Below are 12,983 nucleotides of genomic sequence, written 5' to 3'. Positions count from 1 at the left end.
TGTGTGGAAACAGTACTTGTCAGTGCTAAAAGTAATTCAAACTTGTGGAAAAAGGTATAGAAAAGGTTTTTCTGGCACAAATATAAGTAGTAAACTTTGCATAAAATTGCCATATAAACTGTTGGATTCAAGATGGAGTAATTAAGGGAAATTTGGAGATCTGATTAGATAATCTGATGTGTATCATTTGGCTTTAAATATGCCAATATATCCTCTATTTCAGCCATTGTTAATTTTTTATCTCTAATATCAGCCATATGCTCGGATGTGAATGGTCCATCCAATAGTAAGAGCCTGGTCTTCATGATATGTTGTAGATTTCAATGTACTGAAATACAGCATAGTTGTTTCAGGGTTTATTTTTCTTTCTCAGAAGCTCATTTATTTTTGGCAATCAGTGTATGCTGTCCTGAGCAAGCATTTGAAAGCAAAGGAGTGATACCTTTCACAAGGTGGCATTAAATCCAGCATAGAAGCAAAGTCCTGATTTTGTATTATCCTGTAATGTGTAGCAATCTACATCAATGCAAAGTAGGGTGGAATGCTGTCAAAATAGACCAACTGTGTTTACCACTCACTTTTCCTGCTGCTAGTGATGGCACAAAGTGAATAGTAATGGTGAGCTAGCTCATAATCTTCCAAACAGAAGGTAGAGAGCAAACAGTTTGACAAGATTAGTTATTGTGGACCACAGATAAAGGCTTAATATTTTAGCCAAGGCCTGTGTAAGCCAGGTTTATTTTGAAATATGTCTGCTGTCAAGAACCCAACTGGCTGAATTTGTTTCTAAGTTTAATCATATACAGAATTACTCTTTTGGGTTGAGAAGATGCTGAAAGGGATTTAATAGGAATGGTTGTTTGGTGACAGTGCTTTTCAGAGGCAGAATGGTTTGCCCTGCCAAATTTAAGGCCTGTACATTTAATGGAACATACTTTTTGGAGTGACATTACAAACAGTGTTGGGCAGGCAGGAATTGGCGGCAGTGCCTGTAGTGATTAGATTCAACACTGTGGTCTACCATGGCTTAGAGCTCACTGATGCTGCTAAATCAGTCTCTAAGATGTGTTTTAATACCAGAAAGGACCATTAATACAAGTCAGTCCAGCCACCTGTCTGACAGAGGGCGCTGAATTTTACTCGGCATCAGGTTCAAAACCATGGCTGAACTCCAGCGTGCCATTTAGAAAGACACCCAGTCTCTGATCCAAAAAAATGCAGAGGGAACTTTGTTAAGAGAGAGGCAGCCTGTGCATTGGAACCACATGTAGTCTTTATCATATGATAATTTATGAAGGAATTGTTACAGACCATTAAATTCAATGGGCAGTGATTTTTAGTGAGATGATAAAAAATTATTGTTAAAAAGACAGGCTTTTGAGGTGGCAAAAATAATCCCTGAATTGAGGAATAAGGATAATTAAAAATTTGCTGAATCAGCCAGGAGAAAGAGGGTGATGGCTGTGTGGCATGGTAGATAGGTCATGCATTGCAAGGTCATACCCTTGATACCAGGCTTCAAAACAGTGAATACTTACATATTTTATTTAATCAGAGTAGCCTCAAATTTTGAAACTGAGAGCAAGCCACCCCAAAACCCAGCATTAGCACAGTGCTATTCCCTTGAGAGGGAAGCAGCTGGGGTCCAGTTCCCTCATGCCGATAATAGAGCTGAACCAGTTTCCTCCAGCCTCTTGAGTAAATTATCCTATCCAAGTGGCTGGTTTCTGGGCAAGACGAGTATCACAGCAGCCTCTCTTCTCTATGTCATTTGTTTCCTTGAATTGACAGAAAATGCTTGAAAACTTGTACACCATTTAGAATTTTATGAAATTTATCTGAGAGGAAAACTGAAGGAAAGGAGAGGGTAAGGAAGAGAGTTGTTTTATTATGAATGAAATTAAGTGAATTTGTTTATATGACCACTCACCAAACAATCATTCACTGAACTCTACTGCTAAACTGCTTGCAATGGTTTTGTCCAATGCATTTTATTTATCTAATATATTTTCAAAAGCTTGGTTTCTAAGGGGAATTAGTGTCAGCAAAACACATTCCGCAAGAAGCCAGCAATCATGCAAGTAAGGCCATCTTCATAGCCTGAGCCTAATCTTATCTACTGGAAAGATAACCAAGGGTTATAGCTTAGGTTTATAAACCTTTATATAGCATTTCAAAATCCAGGATGGTTTTGTTTTTATCACTTAACTCCTCCATTTGCAGGTAGAAACTATTGTTTTCAGCTAGTCTGTATATTGCTTTGCAGATTAGGGCATGGGCTACTTGAAGGGTGTCCTTTTCTGTCAGTTGGGTGTCCATTTTGTCTGTTTCTGGGGCATGATTCCTGGGAAGGTCACTCTGTGACTGTGTAACTGTCATGTTCAGAACTTGAGAGTAAAGGCCACTGCTGTCCTTTGGGGTGAGTTCCATTGGCCAGAGACGGAGCGGTGTGGAAGGATGTACCAATCTGTGTGGATTTACAGAGTTGCAGAGTTTTTACTGATCCCAAGCTTCAGGTTAGAGCGAGACTTCTTCAGTAGAATACGTGAAAGAGGGGAGCCAGCCAAAAATGTGCATAAGATTGAGCAGTAGAGAGTAGTAGGTAACATACTTACACTGATCTGTTCAGCTCCTGGGCCCCCAGAACCAACTTCTCTGCCGGTTAGGATTTTAAGTAGATTTTAAGTGCTTTATGGAGACTGAGTCTAAAACCAAAGTTGTTTTTACTCACAGGAGTAAGGCTTTGCTAAAAGTCAGAGCAGATTGTCAGGCAATTCAGGAGCTGTATAAGAACGTTCCACATAACAACATACGCTCCATCCAGGCATTGACAGCTGTGTGCATAGGTGACAAGGGAACACAGTTCAAATAGCTGGAAGAGGAGTTGAGAATGGTTGAGAATTTGTCTTGGGGAAGACTCACCTAGAAATGTTCCTGTTTAGGTAGTTTTCCTCTAAAAATGAGGATCTTCTTAAAGCTTAGCAACATGTTTAAAAGGGCATAATTAAACCTGTAATATCATAGCAGCAAGTCCCTTATGGAAATCTTTTTATTTCTGTATTAGAACACAGATTCAACTGCTTAATTCCAAATTTATATAGAGAAAGCATTAAGCCACTGCAATTCAAGACTCTTAACGTTGTGTCTTTTGCTAACTTAAAAATAGTGATGGACTGGGTGTCCCTTTCCTAAATTGTGTGGTTTATTTAATTTTTCCATTTAATGGGAGCATTTAGATCAGCATTTTGGAAGTATGTAGAATAGATAAAGAATATTTCTAGCCCTCATCTTTGTGCTTTTCATTAATGCAAGTTCCATCTATCATGAAAAGCACTGGACGTTTTTACTTCTGGATATATGCAAATCAAATAGAAATAAAACCAAAGTTGTACCTATCCATCTGAAGCTGTAGTTTTTTCCTCTATTTTATGTCATTTTGTACTCACTTTTCATGCATGCATACAATAGTTGTGTAAAGAATGCTGATGTGGCATTTGTTGAGAGAATTTATTTGTTAAGGGACAGATTTTCTAGAATTATTTGAAGAACCAAGAAATAATGAAGGTCACCTACTGCGGTTTTCAAAAATTTCTAAGGAAGAAATTGAAATCTGTGAGAATGGGGAGTGAGCCCTTAGGAGGCTTTATAGAGCATTGCAAAAGGTGTGTGTCTGTCCTTGCACATTTGGACCCTCAGCACTACAGCAGAGTGGCCCACCCACCGTATCATTCTTCTGTCTGATCTAAAATATGAACCCAAATACTTTCTTCTTAAATGACTTGTTCAGTTGCTTCATGAGAGGCAAATTCAGTGAGTGTCCATGCTTACATCTCAGAATAAAGTGTCATGTTGCAAATTAAATTTGTATTATGAGGACTCTTCACAAGCAAAAAGACAAATGTCATTTGTTAAATCTTTGTCTTAGAATACAATCAAATGTAGTCAGTGCTGCTATCAGTTAAGTAAAATTTGGCGAAACTACACAAAGTAACAGAAGTTGCTTTCTTCAGGTCAGTGTCTTCCATATTTTGAATAAAACCCTGCAAACATTGAGACTAGTTCCCAGCACCTTCCATTCTTCTGTTTAAGTTACCTTTGATCTTGAGGTATAAAACTATTACTGCAGTTTTCCACATTAAAATGCTCAGTCTCCAGAGGGAGCTGCCTGCAGTATCCCACTGGGCTGGGCACAAAGCCTTATGGACAAGGGCTGGCTCTGTCACCCTCATCCCTCGCAGGTAGCACCTCACTGGCACAAACAGCCTTTTTAGCTGCCTTTTATTACTCATAAAGAAAATGTTGCTTACTGAGTTGGGATGACAGAGTTGGGCCCTTGGTGAACAAAGAGTCCAGGATTATCATTCCAAAAAGCCCCCTGAGACCTGTATCAAGAGTTATTAACCACTGATTCAGCGCATAGCATTATTTTGTAGGCTTAAGTGGGATTTCAGTGGTATATTGGGTCTTGTGTCTGCGCAGGGGTAAATTTTGCCCTCTGTTATTTTGTCTTATAAATAGCTGTTACAATTTCTCTTTTACATTATTGCTTAAATCTCTTTCAAAGGTACAATATCTTACTCCACTGCTACCTTTTCTTTTTTCCTTCTAATAAAGAATAAATAAATTTGCAAATCCACATATGACTGAAACAAAAGGCAAATAAGCTCTGCATGGTTTGTATTTGGTGAGGAATACCTCATTTTGATGATTTCAGTCATCATTCATTTGAAAAGCAGAAACTATGATTGTTAAGCCTCATTATTTTCAATGAAGCCTGACAGTTTCAAGGTTAAACAGAAGACAACTACTTTCATCCCAGTGGTATTTCTCTTCAAACATGGGCAGCTCTTCGCTAACTTGTTCTGCTCTGGTGTGCAGTGCCATTGCTTGGTCACAGAGTGGTGCACATCTAAACCCCGTCGTAGGACAATGAGTAAGCAGTGACCTCCAGCTTGTGTTTTCCCAAAAGGAGCCTCAATTACTGAAGTCATTTCACACACACACACACACACACACACACACACACCCTGCCTTGTATAACCCACACAATATTCCTTTTTAACTGAACAGTGATTTAAATAAACCATGATCTCAGATTTTACAGGTTTTATGCTGTCTCCCAGAAAAACAATTTTCAGCCCAAACCTTCTGTTTGTCCAAACAGTTTGAAATATTTCTCCAGTGTTTTTATGTCTCTGAAGCACATTAGAGAGGGTGATAGTGTGAAAGAGACCTCCAGGAAGAGTTAAAATGGCTGAGAAAGCTGCCATGGTTCTGAATAAACATGCTATTGAAAGAGGACTAATCTGCCATTGCTTTCTGAAATTGCACATGGACTGACAACTGATGTAACAGGGAAACTTCCCAATAAGAGAGGCTGACGAAACTGTGACCTGTCAGTAACTGAGTTAAAATCCTTAGAACTCAGAAAACATTGATATATCCACGTGAGAAAACTTCCAGGAGCAAATAACTTGTGGAATCCCTGACTTTAAACTTGCATGGGCTGATGGCACTGAGTTATGGCTGTTTGGGTGCTGCCTCCATAAAGACAAAGTGCAGTAGATGTTATTTTACAAAAACGGGTGAAAATTCACTAGTTGGTTAAAGAAAAGTGACTATTGGAAAACTGAAGAGAGAGGAGTACCTAAGCAGCAGTTTTTTACCTGTGCATTCATTCCCTCAGAGTCCCTGTGGAACAGCTAAAACTAGCTGAACTTTCCACATACTTTTCCTGGTGTCTGATGATTACATTTGGGTGGTGAATTCTTAATCTCATTTCAGGAATTAAGTCACCTGGTGAGTACAATGAAAGGTGTAGCTTCATCGTGCTTGGTGGTTCCTGGAAAACAAGAGTGTTTCAATACGTACCAAGCACATTAGTCATGACTTGTGGCAATAAATGCACGTTAACTAGTTTATGTGCACTGAAGTCACTAATGCATTCATGAGATAAAATGCATTTTGCAATTTTGATAAAGCTGTGTTATTTTTATTTCCTATCTGCGTTTCTCATGTTGTATAATATATATTTTTTTAAATAGTCTTTTCAGATAAGCAAAATAGTCAACTTTGTAACAAGGAATACAGCTATTTGAATCTGCAACTCTGTTTATCCATTGTGGAAGCTGTGTGTATAATATTCTGGACATGGCTCTAAAAGTGTTCTGCTACACACAGCGTCTGCTTTTATACAGATAGTTTATTTGTGGGAGACCTTTCATTGAAGGATACCATAAAATACAGACAAATTGAAGAAATAGCTTGAATGCATGATTTCTGGAATGCTGAAGATAAATGTGCGTAGATGCAAAATGATGAACAAATGTAGTCCTTTGCATTTGCCTACATATTTTAACAAAAGAATGATCAAATTAAGCCAGTGAGATTCTGAACATGATTATAGCCTGTGCCTTAAAACTAAGAGGTTTGGGCAGCTCTCTATCCTACTTATTTAGACTATTAATTTTTCTGTATTTATATTGACAAAAGAATCGTGCAGGCCACTTTCAAAATATCATCATCCACGTCCTCAGAAACTTGACTTGTTGAGTATTTTGAAAAAGTTTTTGACATAAAACACATGGGCTTTTAGACATAAATTTATAAACTGGACAGTAAAAGTATCTGTTGGATAATGGGCAAGATACTTTTTAAGGAGAAACAGTTAAGTGCTACATTTAACAAGAGCCATGGACAACTCATATTTTTAAAAGTGCAAAAAATAATTGTCCTGCTTACACCACAGTGTATATGTACCACAGGATTGCTGCACAGGGTTTTGTGTTAATGCCATACAGGGAGCTCAGATACTACATACACTACAAAGGAAAAGTGAGTTGATATATATCACTGACTGCAGATGGGTTGGGTTGTAGGTTAAAAAGTTTTTCTCAAGTTGTCTGCATTTTCCCTTAATGTCTGTCTTTTACAGTAGTGCTTTGTTTTTGAGCGTGACCACCACCAGGACAGCTTGGTTCAGTGCAAACACTGTCTCTTTCAGCCAGAACATTCCTAACATTAGCTTCCTTTTTTTTTCTCTCCTCTCCCTCTCCCCTGCCCCCTCTCAGGTTGGAAAGGCTGGTGGACGTCCTGAGGAAGAAGGTTGGAGCAGGGACCATTAGGACCGTGATCTGATTGAAAGCTGTAGTCTAAGGAAGCTTTCACATCTGGTGACCAGGCTGCTTCATTCAGCACTGTGTAAACACTGAAGCCTTAACTTAGCAAACAGTTGTTAGAAGTGGGACACTCCAGCGACATTCCAAGCTGAGATAAAATCAAATCATAAATGTTTAACTACTTTGCTGCTGAGTTCTCTGATTTGTTGAAATGTTTTGCTGCAAACATGTATTTGTTTTTAAGCAAATTCATTGTGGCATCGTGTACTGTGAAAAATTATGTAGATGCTTATTTTAACAGTCTGTCCTCTCAGTGTTAGTAGACTATACTCTGCTGCACAGCTTGGTCATTTTTTTAAATACTGCAGGCTTTGGGTTCAAAATGCTGCAAAGCAGTTTCAAAATTTAAATCCCTTATTTTATTTGTGAGACTGCAAATAGTCCAGTATTTGTATGTTAAATATATTAATTGATAAAGTAGGTTGGCATTCAAGAAATATCTCTGGCTGGTATATTGGATATTTTTTCCTCCTTACTCATAGTCCATTGAATTGCAGGTAGTAACTGTGGCTACATCAAAGGGCAGGCAGGATAAATGTATAGCTTTATACAACAGTTGAATAGCTTCTGCTAGTGCATAGCATTTTCAGTGTACATTAAAAAGAAATTTACAGTTAGGTTTCACTGGAAGTACAGCTTAATAAATTGCAACATGAAAGCCTTATGGCATTGTACAGTATCTCAGACAGTGGAGAAAGTCTTGTATTGTTTTTAGTCACTCCTCTGTCCTTTTCCATGAGGAAAAAGCACTCAGATATTCAGAAAGCACCTTATAAATTAAAAATCCACCTTTTCAGTGTTTGCCTCTTCTTATCGCTTTCCTACAAGATTTTTGTCTGCTTCTTCTAGACCTCAGATTGCTCTGCAGTGCAGGAGTACCATCCAGGCTGGGTTTGAGGCCAAACTGTCAATCCTCAGGTTTTTGTACTCATGAAGTGCCCTAGGACTTAACTCAAAGGCTGAAGCATAGAATCTTACAGGGAGGGGAGAAACTGCGGGCTGAGGAGGAAAATTTGGGGTACCCAGACATTATAGACCTTACAGACACATGAGAGTTGAACTTAGAGTTATGTTTGTGACCCAACCATCTCCCTGTATGAACTGTCAGGTCAGCACTCATATGAACCTGCTCAAGAAAGCAGCTGTAATCTCTGAGCACCCCAAATTCAGTAAAGAATCTCAGCAGCCAGCTGGGCTTTAGTCTCTTCTCAGGACCTGCCAACTAAGGCAAGGTGGATGTAGCTCCTAAGGCTTCCACTTGCCTGCTTTGCTTTGTTTTTAGTGTTGTTACATGGTCTTCGCTCTTAATGCTTGCTTGTACAGATGTTGTGATAGTGCAGTCTATCTGGAGAAAATAAAATTTTAATTTTGAGTGTAGAGAGAGGAATTTTAATGTCTGTTTTTTCTTTCAAACACTTTAACGTTAAACCTTCCTCATGTGCAGACCTAAGCCCCTCTTAGTTTCAGTTGACCATACCTAACATCTTGCAGGGAGATACAGCATCTCTCTGGGCCACATTTACCCAAGTCACTTCTAGACACTTCTGAAGTGCTCCTTTTTGACCTTCGGTCAATCCTAAGCTAGCCAGTGAGTCTGGAGCCACTCCCCCACACCTATTCAGTGGGAAGAAATTGTAATGCTTCCAAACCAGAGGATTGCCACCCCCCAGGTTCCAGCCCCTTCACCCTCTCCCATGTGCTGCTGTTCAGCTCTTTGGGTGACTCAACAGCTCTTTGTCCTGCTGTCCTCACACAGCTTTGTGCACGAAGCAGATGACAAGATCTCCTGAGCTGTCAGTGCTACTGAACCATTTCTGCTGTAAGGAAGTAGTGACGAAGGAATAAAGACAAAAATGTAAGGACTACCATGCTGGGCTAGACCAAAGCCCAAAGACTGCCTTTGGCAATAACAAATAGAAGATGCCTAGGAAAGGATATAAAGTCAGCCTAGCACTAGTGACCACTCTCCCAACTGGTATCCCAGCAATTTGTTAGTTAGAGGCTTTCTAAGCCAGAGGTGGTGTCTTTGTATTTAGCAGCATTTTTTCATTACCTGTTTTTTAATCCATTTAAATTGTTTGTATCTACTTGTTCCTTTCACAAGGTCTTATGCAGTTAATGATGCATTGAGTGAAGAAATACTTCCTTTTCTGTTATGAACCAGCTCTATTCATTTGCTTTCACCTAGTTTTTGTATGAGAGAAATGGTGAGGAACCATTCCCTGTTCATATTGTTTCCATGTCCCATGTGATTTCACGTATTTGGCATAATTTTCCCCCATTTTTCTTTTCCAGAGGGAACCCCTAGTCTCATTTAAAGGAGCTGTCTCATGTTTTCAATTGGCCTTGTCATACTAATCTGGTTTTTTTCCAGCTCTGCAGTTTTTTTACTGAGATGCAACCAGATTTGTGCCTACTGTTCAAGACGTAGACAAAATGTGACTTTAATGGTTGTCATAATGATGTTGTCTGTTTTATTCTCTATGCTATTTGTAACTGGTTTTAGCATTGGATTTCCTTTATGACAGATTATTTATTGGTGTTAATATTTCTGTAGTAAAACAACAGCTCTAGATCTCCTTCCTCAGTTGTAATGTTCAGCTCAGAGTTCATTGTAGGTTGTATGACAACAGAACTGTTTTCTGAATAACTTAGCATTTATGGGTGCTGAATGTCACCTGTTGTTTTAGCATTCCCTGGTGACCATGAGTTCTTATTCCATCTCTTTTCACAGCTCCTCTTTAGCACTCACAGTAGCAAAGTATCATCAGCATCTCCATGCTGAATACGGTGATATGAAATATTGCCATCTCCAAATAACCCCCTCTTCAAGGTGATTTCTTAGTCAAGTTAAACATGGCCTCTGGGACAAAGATCCCTGTAGGACAATAAGGTAGCTTTTCCTGTGAAAATGAAACATTTATTCTTACACATTGTTTTAATCTAACTTTGAACTACTTATTTTTCAGTGTAAAGGTCTTCTCTCTTACTGCTTGGCAGCTTTGATGAGGAAGTTGTTTGCTACTTTGAAAATGCAAGTTTACTAAATCAGGGCTTGTGCTCCATGCATGAATGTGCTAAGTTCCTCCTTCCCCTAGGAGTGTCAAGAGCTCCTCACCTTTCCCCAAGTATTTCTGCATCCAAGTGAATAATCTTGTGAATGCAGGCTTCATACAGCCAGACTGTTTGACCTCCAGCCTCTTGTGTCCATTGGCTTTGTTTGGAAAAGTATGATGGGCCATGCAAAAGCTATCTAGCAGGCTTGATGTCAGATATATCTGATTGCAGGTAATACTTGATTGGGTAAAATTAAGTGATAGTTTTACTTCATAATTTTCCTTTTGGCACCTTGTACCTAAGGTGAAAAAATAGTTCCTGACTCTGTCTTTTGTCTTGCACCAAGCAGCCTGGAATTCAGTGATAAAATTTAAGTTAGGGTGTTTTGTCATAACTGACAAATGTAGATAAATGTATTTGAATCATAATTAAATCAGATGTGTTGATTTTTAAAATTCAGCTGGAAATGTTTTTATTCTTTGGAAAGGACCTTGAGAAATTTACTGTGTTGAGAGTAGAAAGATTCAAAAACATTTGGGTTCTCCCTCTTCCTTGCTAACAACCTGGTGTGTGGTCTTCGGCAAATTCCTTAGTGACTGTCATTAAAGGTATGCAGTCCCTGAAGAAGTTCCTGGGCTCCTCCAGGGAGTTTGCAAAAGTATCTATGTGGCTAATGTCAAAACACTTTTGCTTCTTCACCTGCTGAAGTGAGCAGTAAAAGTCACATAGGTCTGGTAATGGAGGCCCAGCCTTTAGTGCCCTCAGCTGAACTTCTGGTCCTGTTGAGCCCAGTCTAACTTTAGCCTTTCAGTGTAATGAGGGCAGGAATTCTGCCCTGGTAGTAGGAACGGGCAATAATGATAACATGGATTAATGGGCTTATCATATGGTTTATTCATTGAGAACTAATTGATGCCTGTGCAAAGCTCTGAAATTGAAAGAAGTCTGGTCCTATATGGCAGAAAAATGCAATTGTCACTTCTGTCCTAATAAATGTGAGAAAGATGAGATTGCATCAGATTATGTACTAGGAGTAGCAATTCATTTCCCTCCCGATGGAAAAACAGTTCATGATGAAAGGTGGCTCACCATAGGTGATGCTTATGGTGACAGTTGTAATTACTTGTCAAATTAGGGTCCCTGCTGCCTTGAATACTTGAATACAGAGATACTCAGAAATGTTCTTCCCCTGTAAGATTTTGTGTTTTTCTCTTGGTGATCCTGCAGCACGTTATGCATTGGGAGCGATTTCTGGTATATGCCAGGGTAAAATATGTAAATAGCATCATGTTGGCTCGGGATAAGAGCATTATTAATGCTTTTCAGCACTGTAATTATATTCCTAGTAAGCCTTCCCTAAGCCCTCACTAATTAACAATATTGTGACAAATCAACTTTAACAGAAAAGAACTGTGGACCTTTAGTCTTTTAGTACTATTTTTCATGCAGCCCACAGGCAAAAACTGGTGGTATGGTTTTCTGTACTAGTGTTGGGAAAACTGCTGATATTTGAAAAGTTCAAAGGCAGCTCAGTCTTGTTAGTGGAGTCCTGTTGCTGAAGACTGATTCCCCTTCAAATATATTCACAGCGAAGTAAGATTCATTGGTAAATCATTAATGTTAAGGAATATTACAACTGTTTTTATAAATAAGCTATCATATTGAAATGGTTTAGTGATGTCAGTATGTTGTAATATGCACATTTATTTATTTGTTCATTCCAAATCAGGAACATTTTACAAGATTGACTTTGTATATATTCTTACAAGGTGATAAGAGTTGTAACTTCTTTGATCCATATACACAAATGAACTTAACTAGCTAAATGTCAGGATTTCTCTGTGCCTTTATTTCCTTCAATTAGAATAAGGCTGTTGGTTTTGTGGGTTTCCTTCTTCTTCTGAAGATTTTCCTCCCATGCAAGAATAAACTGTGAGGCGCATGAAATCACTGACCGGCAGTTTCTCATGCTGCGATCGCAGCATTACATGGGCTGACTCTTATCGCTGTACCATTTCACATCAGGTCTGCAGAACTGGACTTTCTCTGTTTGTTCGTCTCATGCATTGGTAAATAAAATGTATTCACAAGTTCAAAAAGACAAAGTAGTGTTCTCATATTAGGTCGATTATAAGTCAGCTGTTGAGCTTCAGTGTTCTAAACATTTCATTCTTCAGTTTTGTTGGGAGCCCATGTGTTCTGGGAGGCTTTTAAACAAATACTTGAAATGGTTGAAAGATTTACATTGCCAGTGCCTAGCTAAATATGTAGTCTTTAGAAAAGACATGGTTTATTTTGGCACCATCTAACAAACTCAAATATTTTAAACATTTGTTAAGTTTGAGCTTGCACATTTGAACTAAAAGTATGCATTCCAAAATTGCATCTCAGGTTACCTGTCTCTCTCTCTTTTGTATTTTATAATCCCTTTATTAAAATAGTCTGCAAAAGAAGTTGGGTTTGGAGTGTGGTTTTTTATTGTTAATTGTAAGATATTGTCATTACCAATCAATTTTAAGGTAACATGTACCTGGTAATTCTGTTCGACAATGTCAGAAATACAAAGCCAGAAGTGTTTTCAGAATTTAAGGCTTCATGTTGGTAGCCAAGACTTGGTTGTAAAATTAATGGAACACAGTAATAGTGGGACCAAATCCTGCAGCGCTTTACTCTTAGTCCTACTATGTACTGTGAGGAGTAAGTACTAACCTTGCTGGTGAGTGCAGAGCCAGGCAATAAAGAAAATAG

At 38.7% G+C, this 12,983-nt stretch overlaps 1 protein-coding gene across 6 annotated transcripts in view; it reads left to right on the top strand.

Moving 5' to 3' along the window:
• The window catches only part of MIPOL1 (mirror-image polydactyly 1), a 191,970-nt gene extending 179,282 nt beyond the window's left edge, over positions 1-12,688 (top strand). For all 6 annotated transcript variants that reach the window (XM_048306214.1, XM_048306216.1, XM_048306212.1 and 3 more), the window contains one exon: positions 7,071-12,688. In XM_048306214.1, coding sequence (XP_048162171.1) covers positions 7,071-7,137 — 67 coding nt within the window. In that variant the 3' untranslated portion in view covers positions 7,138-12,688. The remainder of the gene's footprint in view (positions 1-7,070) is intronic.
• Positions 12,689-12,983: the final 295 nt, after the last annotated feature.

Source organism: Corvus hawaiiensis, chromosome 6 (genome assembly GCF_020740725.1).
Source record: "Corvus hawaiiensis isolate bCorHaw1 chromosome 6, bCorHaw1.pri.cur, whole genome shotgun sequence".
Lineage (NCBI taxonomy): Eukaryota > Metazoa > Chordata > Aves > Passeriformes > Corvidae > Corvus > Corvus hawaiiensis.
Note: the sequence above shows the minus strand (reverse complement) of the source record. Positions and strands in the feature narration are given on the sequence as shown.